This window comes from Cervus elaphus, chromosome 14 (assembly GCF_910594005.1).
Source record: "Cervus elaphus chromosome 14, mCerEla1.1, whole genome shotgun sequence".
In the NCBI taxonomy this organism is placed as follows: Eukaryota; Metazoa; Chordata; class Mammalia; order Artiodactyla; family Cervidae; genus Cervus; species Cervus elaphus.
In genome coordinates this window covers 45,854,480-45,876,974 of record NC_057828.1, presented here as the reverse complement: position 1 = coordinate 45,876,974, position 22,495 = coordinate 45,854,480, and the positions used below count along the sequence as shown (strand labels likewise).

The window sequence follows — 22,495 nt, the reverse complement described above, 5'->3', positions numbered from 1 at the left end:
AACAGACCAGGTGCTGAATCCAGCCCCCGCCCCTGCTGGAAGTCACATCCCACGACCTGGCCAGAGGGGCTGGACTAGGCTGGAAGGGGCCTCACCGCAGACAAAGGGAAACAAAGCTCTGGTCACCACCCACAGTGTGACCAGGACCCATATCAGGCCCCACAGGCCTCACTTTAACGGCAGGGTCGTGGTAAGGACCACACAAAGCACAGGAACGTCGGCGGTGGGGGTGGGGGAGGGGTGGGTGAGCCTCCCCAGGGCCCCACACCTACCTCCATGGGGTTCACGGTGATGGTCAGGGCGGAGTCGTCCCAGTCCATCTCGTTCTCTTTCCCGGTGTCCTGGTCCCGCATGGTTCTCTGGTGTGCGGCCCGGATCCGGAACACCCCCAGGATGATCATGAAAACCAGGAAGCTGACGCACACCACGATGACGACGGTGGCAGTGCTGGGCACGACTGGGGTGAGAGGAGACAGGACGGCTGTGATGACAGGACCCGTCCTGGGCCCATGTGCCCTGGGCCTCCCTACTGCTGGCTCCATCAGCCCCCAGAGAACAGACAGACCTCTGAGAAAAGGCTCAGTGCAGGGGTTTGGTCCCTTGCCGCGTTGTCTGTGCTCGTTTCCTTATGTTTTGGGGAATAAAAGCTGGGCTGGCCAGTGACTGTTCTGAGCCAGGAGGGAAGCGGGTGCTGAGCTTACAGAAGGAGTCAGGGCAGGGCAGCACAGTCCTACCTGCAAACGGGTGGGGGTTGGCCAGGTTGTGACCCGAGAGGTCAATGAAGGAGCGGTGCTCGGGATGGACGAACTGTGGCTGGGCAGCTATGTGGCTGGCGTGCTCCATAGGGTTGGCCGTGTGGATGACATTCACCTGCAGAAATGGAAAGGCAGCCTGGATGTGTCTGGGGAATGGACATGCACTTGACCAGCACCACCAAAGTGGGCCCTGGATGGGTGCTGGCGGGCAGAGAAAAGGACAGAAGAAGCCAAGGAGGGTGTTGTAGTGATCTGATGTTGTCACACAGCCAAGAAAAAGCCTGCTCTTGTAATAACTCATATTTATTGTGCCTGATAAAATAATTTATCCACAACAGGCCGGAGGAAAAGGCCCAGCACCACCAATGGCCCTTTACCCCATGTCATCTGAGAAGCCTGGGCACAGACCATGCCCCTCTTTTCTTAAAATCACAGCCACATGCAACAGCACAAATCACAGGCTCTCTTATCTTTCAAATCCACTACCCTCGGCTCAAAGAATACCCTCACGGACTCTTCAGCCTTGTGAGTCTAATTCTGGGGCTGTGGGGTCACAGTGCAAGTGTTCAACTGCTGAGAATAACGTCTGGTTCATTCCTCTGGGGCACAGGAGCTCTGAGTGACACTAGACATGGCAGAGGGGCCACATGCCCCCTGGCCACCTGGGCCGGAGCCACCACGACCACGTTCCTCGCAAGGCGGTCCTGCCCTGGGCAGAGCATTCACTCCCAGCAGGGCCAGGCCTCTGCAGAAAACCTCCGGCTCCCGGGCACTGCTCCTTCAAAAGCAGTGTCAAATCTCGAGACACACCCTTGCTCCTCAGGCCAAGGTATCAATCACCACTTGATCCCGACCACCGCCCTCCAAGGCCCCTCCAAGTCTCGGGCTGAGGGGGACTGTGAAGGGGGCACCGTGCCGGATCCCAGCTCACCTCACACACAACCTGTCACCCCAAACCTGTGCAGGTCTAGCCTGGAGTAGCCCCCCAACTGGAAAAGGTGACCCAGCCCCCCAAAGAACCCCAACAGTGACCCCTACTAATGCCCTGGAAATCAGCATTTGCAAACATCAGGGTCGTGAGTGGAGTGCTCAGTCACTACGCCACTGGCCTTTCTCTGTAGAGCCCGGCTCTCACCTCCACCTGGAACTCGTTGCTGACATAGCGACCATTCAGCTCAGAGCAGACAAGCTTGAACTTGCGGTCAAGCAAGGACCTGGTGTGCCAGTTCCGATAGCGCAGAAGGTGTAAGATCTCCTCATAGCTGGCCATGGTGTCAACGCCTGTGGGCGAGGAGGAGACGGCAGTGCAGAGGTTAGGAACACAGGCCACAGGCAAACGCAGGCGGTTCCCAAGGCACTCAGCCATGCCTGGCTGTCCAACTGCAGGGTATCTCCCCCTACTGAAGGGCTTGTGCCATCGGCCCAGTCAACACACTCCCTTCCCGCCCCCTCCAGGGCTCCTTCCAGGTTTTGAGCTGGGAGGACAGCTCCCAGCTGTCACTCTTCCCACCTGTGAAGACCACGCCCACGTCAGAGCTGCTCATTTCGATGCCCTTCTGCTGCAGGCGGGCCGCATCCACCTCCAAGCTCTCCTGCTCTCCATTCAGTTCTTCTCCCTCCACTGTGACCTCACAGGTGTCCAAGTCGTGCACAATCTCCTCCGACACCAGTGACTCTTGAACTGCAAAAATAGCCCAACTGGAAATATCAGAGGCCGCGGAGCCTGGGGATGGGGGTCATAGCAACGGCCCGCCTGCTCATCCTCAAACTCACAGAGCCCTTTTAGGGACCATGGATGGAGGTATGGGAAAGTCGCTTTCAAGAATTGGGGGTGTTTTATGCGTCTAAAGAGGACTGAATGAACAGTCAGAAGGCCTGAGAATGGGGAGCGGTTTGTCCTGCTGGGACTGCCAGGCAGCAGGAGCATCCCCCAACTGCATCCCCTGCCCTGGTCTCCATCCTCTCAACCCCCAATATCTATCCCAGACTCTGACATCAAGCTGGAAAAAGATCAAAGGACCCCCCCCCCCAAATAAGTGGGTTTCCAAACATCAGAAGGAGCTCCAGCCCACAGTCAGATTCTAGAAGCAAACCCAAAACAGCACAGAAACATTCAAGTTTCCAAAATCACAGAGGAAAAGGGCCGGGATTTTCCCCTGGCAGCCGCAGTGGGGTTTCAGCTGCACAGTTTCGAGCTGAGGCAGGGCCAGCCATTCTGGGCTATCACCTGTCGGGTCCTCATCCCCTTCCCCTTCGGGCTCCACTTCTCTCGTGATGGTGCTGATGATCCGAAGCTCGGGGAAGAGGAAGACCCCCTCTGAGCTTTCAAACTCAGAAGCCGCTCGAGCAAAATGGTGGATGCCGCTCAGACTGATCTTGGGCTCTTCTGGCTGCAAAACCATCACATAGCCGTCCACCGCGGGGACGGAGATGCAGGTGGCCTCGTTAGAACACCTGTCAACAAGGAAGGGGAGGGGAGGGTCAGGGCTCGAAGAGACAGCTTCTCAGGCCACACTCCTGGAGGAGGAACTGTCACAGGGTCACTCCAGTATTCTTGCCTGGAGAATCCCATGGACAGAGGAGCCTGGCAGGCCACAGTCCATGGGGTGGCAAAGAGTTGGACGTGACTGAGCACAACACACACACACACAACTCAGGCCACACGAGAGTGCTCGGAGGTGGCGCAGGCAGGATTCCACAACCACGTGGGGGACAAGACGCTGGCCACTCCCAGAATGTGCTTCCAAACATCACTCAAAGTTTCTGGTAATGAGTGACCATAAGCTTACAGAAGGGAGGCTGGTTTGTCCTAAAAAACTTAAATGCACACATTTTCTTCTCAAGGGTCACTGAGCAAAGAAAAACAAGATTTACTGCTAACAAATCAGCACCTACTTGACTGTGCTGGTGATTTTGAGTCTTCGGATCCCTGGGGTGGGGAACTGTCGTGAATTAAGGTAGGAAATGTGCTGCATGGCCTTATCAAGCTCCCCCACGTCCTCTCCCTCCAAGGTCAACATCGACTGACTAGGGTTGGCCTGGATCTGAAATGGCACCAAAACAGACAGGAAAGGAGTAAGGTTCTGTCTGCAAGGAGGTGAAACCATGAACGCGCTGACAAAGAGAATTAGCTTTGGACTGATGTGAACTGGTGACTTAGGAGAAGAAAAGCTTGTAGAATTCCAGTGACCATGACCCCACAACATGAAGTAAATATTGAAGGTGCAAACAGATCTGTGATGTAAGAAGAAAAAAAATGTTTGGTCTTTGTCCCTGGCACAGACCTCCTAAAACTCTTGCAATTTCCTGAGGGATAGAAGCATCCTTTGTTATTCCTGATTAAGCCCCTTTCAACCACCCCAGAGTTTACCTTAATGAGGTGACTCTTGGTGGAGCCCTAGATAGTTTCTGGATGGGGACTGGTTGCTAGAGAAACAAACCATGTGGTGAGAGTGGACCTTCAGTCCTACCCTTGAAGGGAGAAAGGTTGGAGACTGTGTTAATTGATCACCAGAGGTTAATGATTTGATCCATCATGCCTATATAACGGAATCTCTACAAACCCCCCGAACAACAGGGTCTGGAGAACTTCTGGGTTTGCAGACACAGCAAGGTGCTGGCGGGTGGAAGCCCTGTGCACTTCCCTCACCCCAGGCCCTGAGTATCTCTTCCACCTGCTTGTTCCTGAGTTGCATCCCTTACAATAAACCAGTAACCATAAGCAAAGTGTTCTGTGGGGTTTTCTGAGCAGTTCTGCAAATTATTGAAACTGAAAGTGGGGAGGGGTTGTGGGAATCCTGGACTTGCAGCCAAGCTGGATGGAAGTATGGATACCAGAGGCCTGGAAGCTTGTAACTGGCAGCTGAGGAGCAGGTGTCTGGTGGGCAGGGGGGCCTGGTGCCCAGTCAGTGTCAGGACGGACGTGGACTATGGGATGACTGGGGAACGGGGGCCCAAAGAGCTGGAGAGTTAGGGTGTGGTGCTGGAGGTGCTAAGAGTAAAAACAGATCAACCCTTGTGCCAGCGGCCTCTGCACTCGAGGTCAAGGAAGCTGTGGGTGCAGGGGAGTGGGGTGCCAGGCAGGGGGGGTGCCTGTGTTACCTTGACACCTCTGCCACTGTCTTCGGGGGTGTGCAGGTCTAGCCCCTCTTTGCAGGTATACAGACAGTCAATCACCTTCTTATCTGTGAGCTTCCCAGAACGGATGGTCAAGCCAGCCAGATTACCTCGGAAAAACTGGGTCATGCGCAGGTCACCACCTGTGGGACATGAGGGAGGGAAAGCAGAAATTGTGGGGGCGGCCTGGGGCCTCCCGTCTCACTTTTCAATGTGGTGTTACCGGTGGTGGTGGCTTGATGGGTGGACATGCAGGTTAGTTCCTATCAGATCCTGTTAGCCTTGCAGCTGACATGGAAGCACAATGAGGAAATTAAATGGTTTATGATCATGCATGTGGCCCGGAGAAGAGAGGAGCTGGTGGTGATTGGGGGGGGGGGGGGGGTCCCTCACCAGAAGCCCAGAGGTCCCATGACTGCCACCACTCGTGTGGCCACTCCCCAGTAAGGGTGGCCCATGCTGCACTGGTCACCATGGCACACGAGTGACATCTAACTGGTGCCAGTCTCTTCAACCACTGCCTTCTCAATCAGCTGGATCAGATGCTGGGCTGCCTTTTAAAAATTTATTTATTTTTGGCTGCACCATGTGGATGCAAGATCTTAGTTCCCTGACCAGGAATCACACCCAGGCCCCTGCAGTGAAAACGTTGGGTCCTGACCACTGGACCAAAAGGGAATTCCCCTTGGGTTGCTTTTTTCTAACTGAGCATATTCCCAGAATACATACAAACTCGGGGATGAATACACACAAGCAGGAGTAGAAGATAAAATGAATGTTAAAACCCCACCCTGCACTTAGAAGCCTAGTATCAAGGGCACTCAGATGGCTGTTTCATTGACGCGCAGCAGGCCTGTCGCCAACCACTGAGGACAGCTGAGGAGAGTGAAGATGTTGTAAGAAAAAGCCAGAAAGTGGCCCTTGACAGGTTGTCACAAACAGCCAAAACCAGGAGGTAGTAAACCCTGTTCTTACACTGAAGGAGTAGAGCCCGACTGTCAGCAGCATGTCTCAATCCTGAGAAGGACATTACACGCAACATCACTGCTAGGGATTGAGATCTCTAAGAAACATTACTTAGAATTTATTATCGGGCGGGACAGAATATCTAGACACGAGTCTTTTCCTATCTGGTAGTTCAGACACACAAGAAGCAGGAGGCAGCCTCTCAATCCTGGCCTGTGAGATTTCAGCAGGGCGTCTCAGGCAGTGGGATGGGGTAAGATTTGATGAAGGGGATAAAAGAAACTCTCATTAGTGCCTCGCATGAATGAGTCGTTTGCTCTCACTTCAGCTGGGATCAGCACGGGCAGAAAAGGGAAATCCCATGATGCAATGGGGCAGCACAAGGCAAAGCAGCAGCTCAAGACAGTGTCTGGGACCCAAATGCAACCGGGGTGTCGCATGCGGAATGGGCAATGAATGGAGGTCTCGTCTTTAAATGAAACACAAGAGTGAAACCGTAGGCAAGAGTCCAGGGACCTGCGGAGGCCAGAGGCACAGGCTCAGTTTCATTGTCATTTTCAACTCCTGAATACTCTGTAGAAAAGCAAGACAGACAACATAAAAGGACCAAGAGGTTAGGCTCTTCAAAACTGGACCTTGAAAATTAGTTTCGAAAAGTTACCAAACACAAACACAAAGAGAACACTTCGCCTCTCATCCCTCCTGACACACTCCACGTGGATGAAGCTTGTACCTCCTCACCTGTTACCACCCCAATGCTTCCTCCCATCCTTTAAAAAAAAAGTTTAAGTGTAGCTGATTTACGAAGTTAATCTCTGTGGTACAGCAAAGTGGTTCAGTCACACACACACAAACACACACCCTCTTTCATATTCTTTTCCATTATGGTTGATCAGAGGATACTGAATATAGTTCTCTGGGCTGTACAGTAGGACCATGATGTTCATCTTTTTCCAGTCTTTTATTTCACCTTTCTACAGCCTCCTTGCCAAAACACAAATTGGATTCAAAATAAGACTGAGTGAAAGCCGTGCGCTCAATTCACTGATCTCCTCAACCTGCCCAGGCAGGACCCAGCCAGACGGCGGCTGACGTTGATGGCAGAGACGGACCCGGTGCAATGGCAGCCCACCTGGACCACAGCACCGGCCTTCCTGGTGGGGAACACATGCGTCAGCATCCAGAGGTTGATACGTAGCAAACGTGTAGGACTTTTTTGAAGGCTCAAAAGGAGTACATAATTGGTTGAGACTTTGACTTGCAAGGGACAGAGGAAGGAAGACATTTTTAACCAGTTTTTCTGAACAGGAAGGGAGTCAGAGATTAGGGAACTTAACCCAGAGAAACATACTCAATCGGTGACGGGCTCAGGGCTCGGGGACAGCAGCTGCGGCTACCCACCAGTGTTCTGGGTCCAGGCACCCACCCACCCGATAAGAGGACAGAGTCTCCACTTTCAAGACTGCTTCCCTGTGTCCACCCCACCTTGCAGAATAGGCTTCTCCACCTTTAGCTTTAGCTGCAGCTGAGTGGGCTCCAGGCCAGGTGTGCACAGGTGAGCACTGGGGTCCACACAGCTCCTCCGTCCCAACACACAGGTGAGCCCTGGGGCCCACACAGCTCCTCTGTCTTCACAACCCATAGTTAGAACTGATGTTTCTGTTGATGCCATGAGAAGGCCTCCAGCCTAAGTTCCCCATGGTGAATCTGAAAAGGGATCTCAAATCCCCTGAAAGGAAGAAAGGAGATCTTTTTTCCTGTTAACTACAATTTTTAAAAACTTGTGTTTGGTTTGGAGATTTAGGGAGATTTTTCTGGCTGAGGATGCAGAGAGGGCTGAGGTAGAAAGAGATGAGAGAGGGTGAAAGTGACGGCCGACTGACAGCAGAGGCACCAGGACATGAACAGGAAGGCAGAGTGGAATGTGAGGGCTTATTTTAACCCATGCAACAAAGTTCTCAGAATACAAAGTAACACTTAGGTTGGCCCTTGTATTCTTATTCAAGTCTTCGCTGAGAAATTGGGGAAGCTAATATGAAATGAAATTTTAAGAATAACAAAAACTTCCAATATGCCTAATAATTTATTCTTCACTCCTTGGTCTCATGTTCTCATTTCTTACGAACCAGCTGTCACCAGAATTAAATCTGGGAATTCACTGAAGAAGTTCACTGTGAATACTGTCATATTCCTTTTCATTTGAAAGGATCTACAGGAAAATTATGAAATTCAATCCTCCGAAAAGCAGCAACAGTGTCTTGGAAACTGCTGTTCAGTTGCTCAGTCGTGTTGGACTCTGCAACCCCATGGACTGCAGCATGCCAGGTTTCCCTGTCCTTTACCATCTCCCAGAGTTTGCTCAAATGATGTCTTGGAAATTAGGCTCTTACATAAATTTCTAATCTAACTCCAGGTACAACACTTCCACAGAGAAGGAAAAGGAAGGCTGATTTAGCAGGTACATGTGATGATGATGACACCCTGCAGTCACACACGAGAGTCAAGGGCAAGGGTTGGAGGTGGGGCCCCATGAACCTCAATGGCAGACCAGGGGACCCGTGAACTTGGGTGGGAAAAATCACATGCTTATTTTCACTAACTTCCAATATTTAGTTTTCCCTTTCCTTATAAATGTCAGCTACAAACAGGAATATTGGAAGAAACCGTGACTTTGCAAATAGAAATTATGTCCCATCACACCAAAAAGCATTGTTACAAAGCCCCTTGCTATTCTGACTCACAGCAATTAACAGATGTGCCTGATCCTCACATGTAAATAGCGGCACAAATGTTACTACTTCACAAATTAGGGCTTTTAGCACTTTCATAATTGTATGTACTTCAATCTACTTGGTCACCTTTGAAATCTTATGTATTTTATAGATTCATAAGAAATGTATCCTTCTGAGAAGGGATCCTCAGGCTTCCCAGACTACCAGAGGAATCCATGGCACAGAAAAGGTTAACACTCCTCGTTCAGTGGATCAGAGACCCTGGCCTGAGTGCACCAGCTCCAGGGGTTCAAACCCTAGCGCCATGTGATCGGCTGATTAACACGGCTTGCTTCTTTTCTTCATCTCAGTTTTTCAGCTGTGAAATAGGGATAAAAAGAGCTTCTGCCCCACAGATGTATCACTTAGAATTAATGAGATAATGTATGTTAAGCCATCAGCACACAGCCTGCCACTTAGAAAACAAGAATAAGCAGTATCATCTTGCTGGTGATTGTCATCACATCCCATCTCGGTCTTTTGGCAGAGACACCCACAGACTCTTCTCTAGTCCTCACTGAAGTGCTTCTACCAGGTTACCAACCACAAACACTCTGATGTGCCCTCTGGGCCAGAGCAACTCAAACATCTGTGCCTGACTGCTGTTTCTGTGTTTTTGTAAACTTTCCAATGAACAGATTAATTTATAAACAAGTTTCTCAACACACTCTCTCTCTGCACAACACTCCCTCCCAGGCCCTCAGGAAAGATGTTCCCATCCTTCACTGCCTCGAGCATCACAGAGCTGCCCCAGAGCCTTGCACAGCAATGCCCCCGGAAAGGCAACACCAGGCAAAGGAATGAAAAGATAAAGGACAGGACAGCAAGGAATAAGAATACTGAGAAGAGCCTGCTTCTATTAATATCAACACATCAGAGAAAAAGTATTGCTCCCTGAGATTGAGGGGAAAAGGGGTACCCGTGACCGTTACCTTGCCAGCAAGCCCCAACCACGAGCTGGGTTTCGATCTTGGATGGATGAAGTGGGTAATCTTCAGTGACAGAGAAGGGCTCGTGAGGGACACCGTCCACGTAGAGGGTCACACTGGGGATTTCCACGTTGAGGACGTAGTGATGCCATTCCTCGTCACAGACCTGAGGGGCCAAGGGAAGTGTTAGGTGTGTAACACCCTCCTTCCTTCTCACCCTCTCACACAGCTGGACACGAGAACCAATTTCTGTTTTCCTAGAAAGGAAAAGATTTAAGGCAACAACAGGGACTTCCCTGGTGGTCCAGTGGCTAAGACTTCGCCTTCCAATGCAAGGGGTGTGGGTTCCATCCCTCGTCAGGGAACCAAGATCCCACATGCCTTGTGGCCAAAATACCAAAACATAAAACAGAAGCAATATTGTTAACAAATTCAATAAAGACTTAAAAAATGGTCCACATCATCAATAAATGAATAAAAAAGCAACAAAATATGTCTCTTCCCACCATGTCTCACCCAAAGGGCCCAGGTGACAACCACCTCAAGGACATGTCAGACTGGGGGGGCAGGGAGGGGTGCTACTTGCCCGTCATGAGACAGGGCTTCAAACGGTGAGCTGCCCAACCCTCTTCTGCCAGGAGCACGACACCAGGGAATTCTAGTATCGGCAGGATGGACACCACTCGGGGGGCTTGCAGTTCCTCTTCTGGATCAAAATGAAAACTACCTCTCGTCTCAGAACGAGGCCCACTGCGCATCATGTGCCTTTCTTTCTCGGTTCAAAGGTGATGGTCTATACAAGTATGAACATAAAGCTCAGGTGGCCAAATTCACCTGAGTTCCTCTCCTATCACTGAGTATCTCCCTTGCTGTCACATGGAGAGTGCTGGTCTGCAGTCTCCGAGGCCCCAGCTGGTCTGGCACTGGCCTGATTTCTGGCTTATATCTTATGCAAGAACAGGGACAAGCAGAGAAGGAGATACTCTGGGATGAAATTTCTAAACATGGCTTTCAAAAAGTTTGCCCAAAGCTTCCCTGGTGGCCCAGTGATAAAGAATCTGCCGACCAATGCTGGAGACATGGGTTCAATTCCTGATGTGATGTGAGAAGCTCCCACATGTGGCAGAGCAACTAGGCCTGTGTGCCACAACTACTGAGCCCATGTGCTGCAACTCCTGAAGCCCACACATCCTAGAGCCCATGCCCTCCAAGAAGAAAGGCCACTGCAATGAGAAGCCCGTGCACCCCAACGGGAGAGTAGACCCTGCTTGCCACAACTACAGAAAAGCCCAAGCAGCAATGAAGCCAAAAATTAAATAAATCATTAATTTTTTTTTTAAGTTTGCCCAAGTTTTACCTTTTAGTTCTAAGAAACTGAACCAAGGAGAAATTGAGAGCTTAAACATGCCAGAAACATCAAAATAAATGAAGACATTACCAAAGATTACTCCCAAAAGAAAAGCAACTGCTTTTGAGCCTGAGGAAAAATTCAAACCTATAACATTGTATATAACATTACTATATACTCATGATATGTGTGTATATAAATGTGTCATCACGTATTTCTAAATAAAGGAATTACACAGTAATTCACTTTTGAGATAGGTAAGATCTTAATTTTAGTTTAAGTCTTTATTTCAAACAAGTTCTATAACAGAAGCTTCTTCAGAAAGTAATTTATAATTACATTCCTAGTTTTACAAATATTACAGGTTTCTAGGGGATTAGCAGAATAACACTATACTTAAATATCAGTAATATTTGGTCAAAGTTCATGAGCATATTCTGAGAAGATAGTAGTCAAGTTCAAGTGTGTCGCTAAGTCGTGTCCGACTCTTGCGACCCCATGGACTGTTGCCCGCCAGGGTCCTATGTCCATGGGATTCTCCAGGCAAGAATACTGGAGTGGGTTGCCATGGCCTCCTCCAGGGGATCTTCCTGACCCAGGGATCGAACCCATGTCTCTTATGTCTCCTGCACTGGCAGGCAGGTTCTTTACCACTAGTGCCACCTGGGACCACTCCAACTACTCACTCTACATCAACAATAGCCTCAAAAAAATTAAAAAAAAAAAAAAAAAAAAAAACAATAGCCTCGCTCCCTTTGAGTCTGTGCTCACTCACTCAGTTGTGTTCGATCCTTTGAAACCCCATGTACTGCAGCCCACCAGGCTTCCCTGTCCATGGAACTCCCCAGGCAAGAAAACTAGAGTGGGTAGCCAGGGGATCTTCCCGACTCAGGAGTTGAACCCATGTCTTCTGCATTGCAGGCAGATTCTTTATCAACTGAGCTACACAGGAAGTGAAGATAGCAGTAGAATTAGTATAATTTTTTAATTTCCTTGAAAACAGGGAGATGAGGAGAGTAAAACCCCAAGCCACAGACAACACCCACGACAATACTGCTGATGAGGTGACTACATGAATGCTGAAACAAGCCAGGTGGGGAAAAGCAGCAGGGTTTCTGATCCAGGAGATACCAGAGGGTGTGAAGCCACATTAAAAAAAAACTTTATGAAGACAACTGAAGGGAGAGTTCAAAACTTAAAGCTAGGGGGAAAAAAAGTCATGCTGATCAACTATCTTTTTTCAAAGTGTAGGAAAGCTAATTTCATGTAAAACTGAGGGTAGGGGAGTAGAAATGATCATGACTCAATTCCACATGAAGTTTTTAAAAGGAAAAGAAAAGAAAACCAAAGGGAATTAATATCTCTTCAGCTAATGAAACCATACCTGAAAGTTATACCTAACAAAAGAGATGAGAACGATGATCTAGTATTTTAAAAACATGCTAAAAGACATTAGGAGAATGATATAAAACAGTAAAAAAACAAGTTCATAATTAAAGTAACTCAGAAACGAGGTGCCAGGATACAGAAATGATTTAAAGGAAAGGGACAGTTACAGTAAAAAAGGCGAAGAATATCAACAAAAGATAAAAGGCGTCCCCAGGGAGGAAAACCAAAGCAATGAAAAAGAACATCGAAAAACTTGCATGAAATACCCAAACATTTGAAGCTAGATACTAAAAGGGAATACCACATATTTGGGAAAACACACCTAAAATCACCAAGACGTATTCATAAAATTAAAAGAAGAGGAAGAGAAAGAAATACATCCTATAATCATCCAAACAAAAAGACTAAGTATTTTATAAATGAAAGAAAATCAAGTTGTTGTCAGAGTTTAATAGTAACATTTTATGTTAGACCTCAATGGAGAGAGAGATTTTGTGTTCTTAGAAATCTTACATCTGAGCCAGAGATGAGATATCCAGTCAAAGTGACCTTCAGTATAAAGGCCGCAGACAAACTATTAAAACAAGTAAGAAGTTAGGAATTAACTGTTCCCATGAGCCCTTCCTGGGAACACACTTCCTACCACCCAAGTGACCAGAAAACAAATGCCACAAGGATTGTGACATTGACCACTGATGGCTGCTTACATCACGAAGAGAAAAAACCAGACCCAGGGCTTAAACAGATCAGAAACATTAAACCCCATTCTAATCAAGTCTTTAGAGCCCACTCCCAATGTACAGGGTATAAAGAAAAGAGAGGAGGGACTTCCTGGGTGCTCCAGTGGTTAAGAATCTGCCTTCCAATGCAGGGGATGCAAGTTCGATCCCTGGTCAGGGAACTAAGCCCACATGCCTCAACTAGAGAGAAGCCCACGCACTCAACAAAGAGCGCAGACGCTGCAACTAAGACCCAACACAGCCGTAAGGAGGTAGACAGATGGATAGATAAATAAACATCTTTAAAAGGAGGAGACGACAGAGGAGCATGTTACATTACACCACAGGGAAGCAACCAGTCAAATCTAAACTCTTGAAACCTACTGAACTAAAGCCTGATTTTATTACCAAATGAATTCCAAGGGAGAAGAGGAGAGTCTATAGATTAAAATAAACTCAAAAAGTCTATCAGAAAATCCCAGTGTATGGCCTCTTACTGGATCCTGATGCAAACAAACAAAACTGTAAACACAAAAACACCAATGAAACAATCTGAACACTGGATGGATACTGAAAAATTATTAACAGTGGAGGTGACAATCAAATAAGACTGACCAAGAGCTGATAATTGCTGAACCCAACTGAAGGGTGCGTGGAGTTGCTCCTTATACTAATCTGTCCACTTTTACCTATGTCTAAAATTTTCCATGATGAAGTTTCAAAAACATGTAAACAGAAGAAAGGAAACCTTGGGACGCCCCTGGCAGTCCAGTGGTTAGGACTCTGCAGGGGGCATGGGTTTGATCCCTGGCTGGGGAACTAAGATCCCCCCATGCCGTGGGGTGCAGTCAAAATTTTTTTTATTTAAAAGAAAGGAAGAAACTAAATATATAAATGCAGACTATGGTTACGAAAACAGAACTATACTTAAAATGTCTACCTATGCTGCAAAAAATTTTTTCTGGATACCTTTCTTAGTATCTTGAAAAAATTTGACAGTGGTGTCCGAGAAAGAAATGATCTAGGTAAAGAAAAATGACAACAGTCAGAGATGAATGCTGTCACCTGGACAGTGACCTCATCTTTCTACCACCACACATTTTTTTCCTCTCATATGGGCTCTTATGTATGCATCTTGTAATAGTTTCAGACAATGTTATATTTCACCAACTATAAGCACATATATAACACTATGTCTGCTCATATCTACTAACTCCAGGAGACAGATAATTTAAGCCCAGGCCAAAGGTTTCCTTTTTGTACCAACTCTAAATCATGAGACAAAACAACCTGCTGTGATTGTAATGGAAAGGCTTTCTCAGTTCACAGCATCTCCTCGTTTCTTATAATGCATTGATTCTTTGCACATGACACTTGCTTTTTTACCACTGCAACTTCTAGGAAATCAGCCTTGCAAAGATATGACATCATCACAAGAAGTATAATATGATCTAACGCCAAAACTGTAAACTCCCAAGACCTAGCAATTCATGTGATGTCTGAAAGATGTCAAGACTGCTGGTTCCTTGAAAATTTAAAATATTGTATCCCTAAATTTGCTGAGGCATCCAGAGTCCTGGGCACAATTTGGGAGCCAAGGACTTAGACAATGAATAAACAAATACAAGGAGTTCAATTTTTAAGTAAGTGCTGCTTATCTCAATAAATTATAACACAGCATTTTGTATTTGAAACATGCTATTTCTTTATATAGGCACACCTTGGAGATATCACAGGTTTGGCTCCAGACCACAGCAATGAATCAAATATCACAAGAAAGTGAGTCACATGAATTTTTTTGGTTTCCCAAAGCATAAAAAGTTATGTTTACACTATACTATAGTCTATTGAGTGCACAACTGCATCACATCTAAAAAATAACTGTGTCTGTGTGTGTTTTAGTTGCTTACTCGTGTCTGACTCTTTGCGACCACGTGGACTATACACTGCCAGGATCCCCTGTCCATGGAATTCTCCAGGTGAAAATACTGGAGTGGGTTGCCATGCCCTCCTCCAGGGGATCTTGCCCGACCCTGGGATCAAAGCCAGGTCTCCTGTATTTCAGACAGATTCTTTACTATCTGAGCCACCAGGGAAGCCCAATTTAAAAATACTTTACTAAAAACTGTACTATCATCTGAAAATGCTTAGGACTTCCAGGGCATCATCCAGTGGTTAAGACTCCATGCTCTTAGTGCAGGTGCCGGGGTAGGGGGACACAGGTTTGGTTCCTGGTTCGGGAACGAAGAACCTGCATGCTGCAGAGTATGCCCCCCCAAAAAAACCCAATATCTGAGGAGTACAATAAAATAAGGTATGCCTATATTAATATTTTATGTACAAAATACACACATGTTAAAAAACAAAGTCTTTCAATGTGAAGGAGTTCAATGGATTTAATGTGTTATCCTTTACCCACAGACACAGAAACTGTAAAACCTTCAATACACCCTGCCCATAAATAGTTGGTCCCGTGCAAGGTTTCATTGCCCCATCTACTCTCTCTGAAAAAAAATACTATCAGTGAGTCTTCCATTCCCTCACCTGACTCAGCTTCCAGTGGAACTCTGCAGGTTTGTATTTCTTCTCTTCTGAAGGATCCTGACGGAGGAGAAAAACCAGCCGGCAGCCGTGGACATAGAATGAGTAATGGTGTCGGTTCATCTCTGCAGAGAGAAATTCTATTGGTAAACCATCAGCTTAACTCACTACTCACCAGGCAGCTTTTGCAGAAACTAACACCTGTGCCCAGCCATTTTTATTCTGGCTGGCCAAAAATTAATTCTGTTATTCACTAACACTTTGTGGGTTATTACATTCAATAGTTACACCTGACACATCTGTAAATCTTCTCCAGCACCATGAGTTTCATTTTCACTTTTTGCATGAGAATTAATCACTAAGGTAAGGTTTTTTGTCTTTTTGTTAGTTGAATATTCACAACATCTGAAGTATAACTATATTCTGAAGAACTACCATCTTATGAGACTCCAGTATACATGTCACTCGGACAATTAGAGAAAGTGTCTGCATAAAATTCACCAAAGAATTCTTTTTCACTCAAAATTTCATTATGCATCATTTTAAAAAAAATTTAGGGTAATAAACTTGTGTTTACAATATACACAAGGTTGGAACAAAAACCTAACAGCAAAATGTGAATAACAACAATCGTTAAGTTGTGCAGTGAATCCCTGATCAATTTTAAGTTCTAACAACTTAACACAGTGATGTTAATCATATCACTCTCTGAAAACGTGCGTCTCTAGTCAATAATGTGTTAAGACCCAAAGGAGAAACAAAAGCTGTTATTTCTTCAATGGATTTTGAAGACAGTTTTACCAGCATAAATGAACTCTCCAGGGTGGGCCAAGGCAGGGTTAGGAACAGATACACTTGGGTTTGGGGCTTCCCAGGTGGCACTAGCGGTCAAGAACCTGCCTGGAAATGCAGGAGATGTAAGAGCTGCAGGTTCAATCTCTGGGTTGGGAAGATCCCCTGGATGAGGACACAGCAACCCACTTCAGTATGCCTATCTGGAGAATCCCACGGACAAAGGAGCCTGGAGGGCTGCAGTCCATAGGGTCACATAGAGTTGACATGACTGAAGTGACTAAGCATGCACACATGCATGCAAACATGCACACTTGGGCTTTACTGAGAAGTGGGGCCTGATCCACTGAGTAAAACTAACAAATGCCTAGATACCAGTTCCAGATCTTGAGCAGAGAACCATGAGTGTCACCAACAGCCTGTGGGAGCCTTTAGGGTTAGAATAAGGTGCCGGCTCCAGGCTCCACTGCAAGGATGTCCCTTACAGCGAAGCTCACCTACCTGTTTTGTCTGAGCTGCAAAGAATCGTCTCCTTCTTCTTGCCAAATGGCCCATGCCTCATCCACACAGAGACTGTAAAGGGCTCCTTGGGGTTGACAGAGACGATGCCGTCTGGGACCCTCACTGCCTGAGTGCCGTTGAACTCGAAGACCTGGTCGCTGTCATGGCCGTTGTCCGTGGGAAGGCCGATGGTCCAGTTCCAGGAGCCTCCTGGGGAAGGCAGCAGCTCAGCCGTGCCAGACGCAGCACCTGAAGCAACACAGTGATGCTTATTGTGCACTGTGTGATGAACTCAAATGGGATAAGCATTTCAAGGCCCATGAGGTACAGTCTTTATTTTAAAATTACTGTTGAAACATAGTTAACTTACAATGTTGTGCTAATTTGAGGTACACAGCAAAGTGATTCAGTTATACACATACATATTCTTTTCTTACATTCTTTTTCACTATAGGTTGGTATAAGATATTAAGTAGAGTTCCCTGTGCTACATAGTAGGTCCTTGTTGTTTATCTTTTTCATAAATAGGAGTGTGTATATGTCAATCCTCTGCCCTTTCCCCTTTGAAAAGCATAAGTTTGTTTTCTACTTTTATGCATCTATTTTGTAAATAAATTCATTTGTATCTTTTTTTTTTCTTCTTAGGTTCCACATATAAGTGATATCATATGACATTCATCTTTCTCTGTCTGGCTTACTTCACTTAGTTTGAGAATCTCTAGGTCCACCCATGTTGCTGCAAATGGCATTATCTCATTCTTTTTCATGGCTAAGTAATATCACACACACACACACACACACTCTTTATCCATTCATCAGTTGATGGACACATAAGTTGCTTCCATGTCTTGACTATTGTAAACAGTGTTGCTCTGAACACTGAGGCACATGTATTAAGGTACTGTATTTATCTTAATGGTTAAACAGTTTGCTAATTCAGTTTTCTTTTCCTCAAAACTAAGGGTTTTTATTACTGAAAAGATTAAAAAATAACAACCATGGTTATTATCTTCAAAAAAAAAAAAAGAAGGAAAAGAGGGGTTTTAACTTTTAAAACCTGTGAATCACTATGCTGTACAGCAACTATACTTTAATAAAAAAAAAAAAAAAGAAGAAGAAACATTACTTGTGATTTCACCCCACTGTATACACTGCTAACATTTGGGTATAAACACTTCCAGTCCTTTCCTTATGAATATACACGTATTATTAAAATATGTATAACACGTATGAAAATATATTATAAAAATAGAGTCCTACTATGTACTTACACATATGACCATAGTCTAAAGCACAATTTAAAATGTCTGAACAGCACTTTATTGTATAGAATTTGTACAATAATTTATTTAACTGATCTGTTCCTATGCACAGGGTCGCCTCCAATTCCTTTCTGTGATAAACCTTGCCTCAACGAGGACCTCTGTGTGTCTCCATGATTATTCCCTTAGGATAAATTCCTAGAAACGGGATACTAAGCCAGAGAACATGAGACATTTTCACAACTGTTGTTAAACATTGCCAGGCTCAATTTTTTTTTAATTCATCCACAGAGAATTCCGCAACCTCTCCCAGCTGCTGGGCCCTTGACTTTCCTATTCCTAGGAGCAGCAGCACTAGGCTGGAACAAACTGGTCTTTCAAGTATCATCCGATCTCAGTCCAAATCCAAGTTCAGGCTCTTCCTAAAAGTCTGAAGTGACTCAGCCTCCCTCAGTCTCAACTGGTTCCTCTGGAAAGATGAGGAATAACTCCACTGCCTTTGTGGCCCTGATGGGACGATAAATAAATAATAACACATGTGCAAGTACCTAGTGTATAGGAAGCACTCAGACAGGAAATTCTTTCTACCTTTGAACTGTTCTGCTGAGAAAATGCTTATTTAATATCATACAAATAATGGCAGCAGCAATATGGATGAAGCAAGAGACCATTGTACCCAGTGAAGTTAAGTCAGGAGAGAAGGAGAAATATCCTATGACACCCCTTATATAGGGAATCTTAAAAGAAATGATACAAATGAACTTACTTGCAAAACAGATACAGACTCACAGACTTAAGAGAAGGAACCTATGGTTGCCAGGGGTGATGAATTGGGTGGGCAGGTGGGGGGGATAGTCAGGAAGTCTGGGGTTGACAATGCTATTTTTAAAGTGGATAACCAACAAGGACCTACTGTATAGCCCAGAGAACTCTGCTCAATGCTATGTGGCGGCCTGGAGGGCAGGGGAGTTTGGGGAAGAATGGATACAGATATGTGTATGGCTAAGTCCCTTTGCTGTTCACCTGAAACTATCACAACATTGTTTGTTAACTGGCTACACCCTAGTACAAAATAAGAAGTTTTAAAAAATAAAAAGCAAAAGAAGAAGAATGGCTTTATGAGAAAGCATGGTTTTTACATTATACTTACATAATTTAAAATAGAAAGTACTCCAAACCTCTTCACTTACACATTTTTAGGTACCTGATTATGAGAATTTGGACTCATGGTCAGACACCCAAGTATATTCAGCACAGGGATGAACCAACAGAGAATATACTTTTTCCCTGTTGCTTCTTCTTCATATGACAATTTCCAATGATGTAAGAAAACTGGTTGCTCAAGTCCATTATCACTTAGTGAAGAGACAGGTGAGCATCAGAAAACGCTACCTCCAAAGCTCTTACTGAGCAGCTCCTGGAACACAAGAGGCCCTTCTGATCATCAAGAAGCAATTTAAGTTAGTGGTGTTCTGGGACTTCCCTGGCGATCCAATGGTTAACACACCATGCTTCCACTGCAGGGGGCACAGGTTCAGTCCCTGGTCCGGGAACTAAGATCCCCTGTGCTAAGCAGCGTGGCCAGAACATAACATAAACAAGTTACTGGTGTTCTACCACCAGCTGCATGAAAGATTCTTCCTCAGCATTTTCCCTGAGAGGTATCCATACCTCTCCTCTACCTGACTTAGATAAACCCGAAAAATACCCAGACTGGTGGTGAAGATGGAGAAAAAGCCTTGGGTCAAATTCGTGACCATTCTGTGTTCCACCTGCTCCACACCTTGTTTGTGGGACACAAAGACTACATATTCAATGCAGGTTTAGTTTTCATTTCCTACTTCACGTTTGCCAAAAGCTATCACATTACCTAGTTTTTTTCTTTAGTCCTTAATCATTTCATTTCATTTAAAGCACACTCCTTACAGAACCCTTATTTGGATGATTCCCAACATATGTTAGAGAAAGACATGCTTGAAATCAGTGGGTCTTAAGGTAGCACACGCACACACCCTTCTGAACGGGTGTTTGGGGTCGGGTTCCTCTCTCGCCTCCTTACCGCAGAGCCGGTGAAGTGACTTCTCAGAGTAGGTGTCACGGTCACAGCCCTTCCCGATGTGGCTGGTCTCCAGCTCCACCACCACCTGCACCGAGGCCACCGGCTCATCACACGTTTCCAGGTGGACATTCGGAAAGAGTGTCAGGGCGCCGGTGCCAGGCTCGTATTCCACCCTGTTGTTCCATCCTGTGTGGGCCCACAGGGAGGGTGGGGTGGAGGGGAGAGGAGGAACACTCCCGTTAGGTCTCCATGGTGGACAGACTTTCGGAGCAGGTGCGAGAGCAGCAGAGAGAGGAAGGCTCACCTTGCCACCCAGGGGTGCAGGTGGGCTTGATGCTGATCTTCACCAACACATCTTCTGCCGCTCTTTTCTTCCCGCAGTCATAGGCCGTGACAGTCAGCTTGTACTGGTGCTCTTTAGCATAGTTCAGCTTCTCTGTGTTTTTTATGTAACCTTCCAAAGGGAAAAACGACAGTGAGAACCCAAACCCATTCCGTCTCCCTCTTCCTGATTTTTCTTAAATTGAAGCACAGCTGATGTACAATACTGTGTCAGTTTCCAGTGTACAGCAAAGTGAGTCATGTATATATACACTTTTTTCCAGATTATTTTCAAACCCATGTTGTGTTTTACTTCCGTTGTCCTATGCTGAAACACAAAATGCACATGCTTTCAGCCCTGGAAGTACTAACACAGAAATAAACTGATGCTTCAGATAATTAACACTCAGTTTGGCTTTCCTGAGCTTGAACACACACTAAATCCACCTTGAAAGATTGTTTAAGCAGAAAAATGAGTCTACAGAATTCAGCCTCCATTTATTCTTACAGCTGTATTTGATTTTATATTTAAGATTTCATATTTAAGGGCTTCCCTGGTGGCTCAGTGGTAAAGGAGACACAGGCTCGATCCCTGGGTCGGAAAGATGCCCTGGAGAAGGGAATGGCAACCCACTCCAGTGTTCCTGCCTGGGAAATCCCACAGAGGAGCCTGGCAGGCTACAGTCCATGGGGTCACAGAGTCAGACATGACTCAGCGACTAAACAACAACAAGATAACGTGTAAAAGCATAAATAGACAAAATAATCCAAGTATTTCATATATTAAATACGAGATGGAACTGCATTAAATACTTTTTGCTAAAAGATTTACTTTGTTAGAGCGACTTCCTACCCTCGCCAAGCAGAAGAGAAGCCTGCTTTCTGAACATGAGTACAGATATCTGCAAAGTGTTTGCATCATGTCCATCATTTCATTGAAGATTCTGGACTGTGTGTTAACAATGGAGACACCACAGCATCATCAAGAAGCCATAACCCAATAAAGAAGCTGAGCTCCAGACTAAGTTAATACTGTTCAATTACTAAGGATGGAGGCGGGGCTGGCAGTGAGGTATCAACTTCATTTTCAAGATGAGGCAGAAGATTCCAATCTGATGGAGAACAGAAAATGAGGCGGATTGAGAAGCAGTCTTGTTTAGATGCAAGCTGGCTGAAAAGTAGGGAGATGATAAAATAAAATCACCTTAAGCAGTGGATTTTTATTAGATTTTGGTGGGAAAGGAAAAAAAGGATCATCCTAAAAGAGAACACAAAACTTTGGTGTCAGAAAACAGGCTTTCAGGGAACAGAGTAAAAATTTAAACGTAATCTAAACAGATATTTCTCCAAAGACATACAGATGGCCAAAAGGCACCTGTATGAAAAGATGCGCAACAAGGCTAACTATTAGAGAAATGTAAATCAAAATTACAATGAGGTAGGGAATTCTCAGGTGTTCCAGTGGCTAGGACTCCGAGCTTCTCTGCACGGAGCAGGAGTTCAGTTCCTGGTCAGGCAACTAAGATCCCACAAGCCACTCGGCATGGACCACCCCACACAGACACACACACACTTGAGGCACTGTGCTGTACACCTAAAACTAACACAACATGTAAACCAACTATCCTTCAATTAAAAAAAAACTTAAGCGTGAAACAGACACACCAAGTTAGGTCTTGCTATGGACTGAATGTGTGTGTCCTCCCAAATTCTTACACTTGAAGTTGTGACTCTCATGGTGATGTATTAGGAGGTGGGGCCTTTGGGAGGTGATGAGCTTTAGGTGAGCTCACAAGGGTGGAGCCCTCAAGAAGGGAAAATGTCCTTACAAGAGAAAGAAACTAGAGCTTTCTCCCTGCCATGTGGGGACGCACGAGAAGCAGGTCCTCACCAACACTGAACTGCTGAGCGCTCTGTCCTGGACTTCCCAGCCTCCAGAACTGTGAGAAGCAAGTGTCCGTCACTTTGTGTTTGTGGTGTTTGGTGAGAGCAGCCTGAATGGACTGACTGTGAGTTTCACTAAAGT

At 45.8% G+C, this 22,495-nt stretch overlaps 1 protein-coding gene across 6 annotated transcripts in view; it reads right to left on the bottom strand.

Annotated features, from left to right (window-relative positions):
- Positions 1–22,495, bottom strand: part of CLSTN1 (calsyntenin 1) — a 76,444-nt gene that overhangs the window by 1,549 nt on the left and 52,400 nt on the right. For 2 of the 6 annotated variants that reach the window (XM_043922825.1, XM_043922827.1), the window contains 13 exons: positions 20,453–20,602; positions 20,149–20,334; positions 16,828–17,076; positions 15,538–15,659; positions 9,541–9,703; positions 6,333–6,410; positions 4,857–5,014; positions 3,651–3,799; positions 2,983–3,209; positions 2,266–2,436; positions 1,891–2,036; positions 735–870; positions 273–457 (listed from right to left, as the gene is read on the bottom strand). In XM_043922825.1, coding sequence (XP_043778760.1) covers positions 273–457; positions 735–870; positions 1,891–2,036; positions 2,266–2,436; positions 2,983–3,209; positions 3,651–3,799; positions 4,857–5,014; positions 6,333–6,410; positions 9,541–9,703; positions 15,538–15,659; positions 16,828–17,076; positions 20,149–20,334; positions 20,453–20,602 — 2,120 coding nt within the window. The remainder of the gene's footprint in view (positions 1–272; positions 458–734; positions 871–1,890; positions 2,037–2,265; positions 2,437–2,982; positions 3,210–3,650; positions 3,800–4,856; positions 5,015–6,332; positions 6,411–9,540; positions 9,704–15,537; positions 15,660–16,827; positions 17,077–20,148; positions 20,335–20,452; positions 20,603–22,495) is intronic. The other 4 variants (XM_043922826.1, XM_043922828.1, XM_043922829.1 and 1 more) reach the window with 2 other exon arrangements.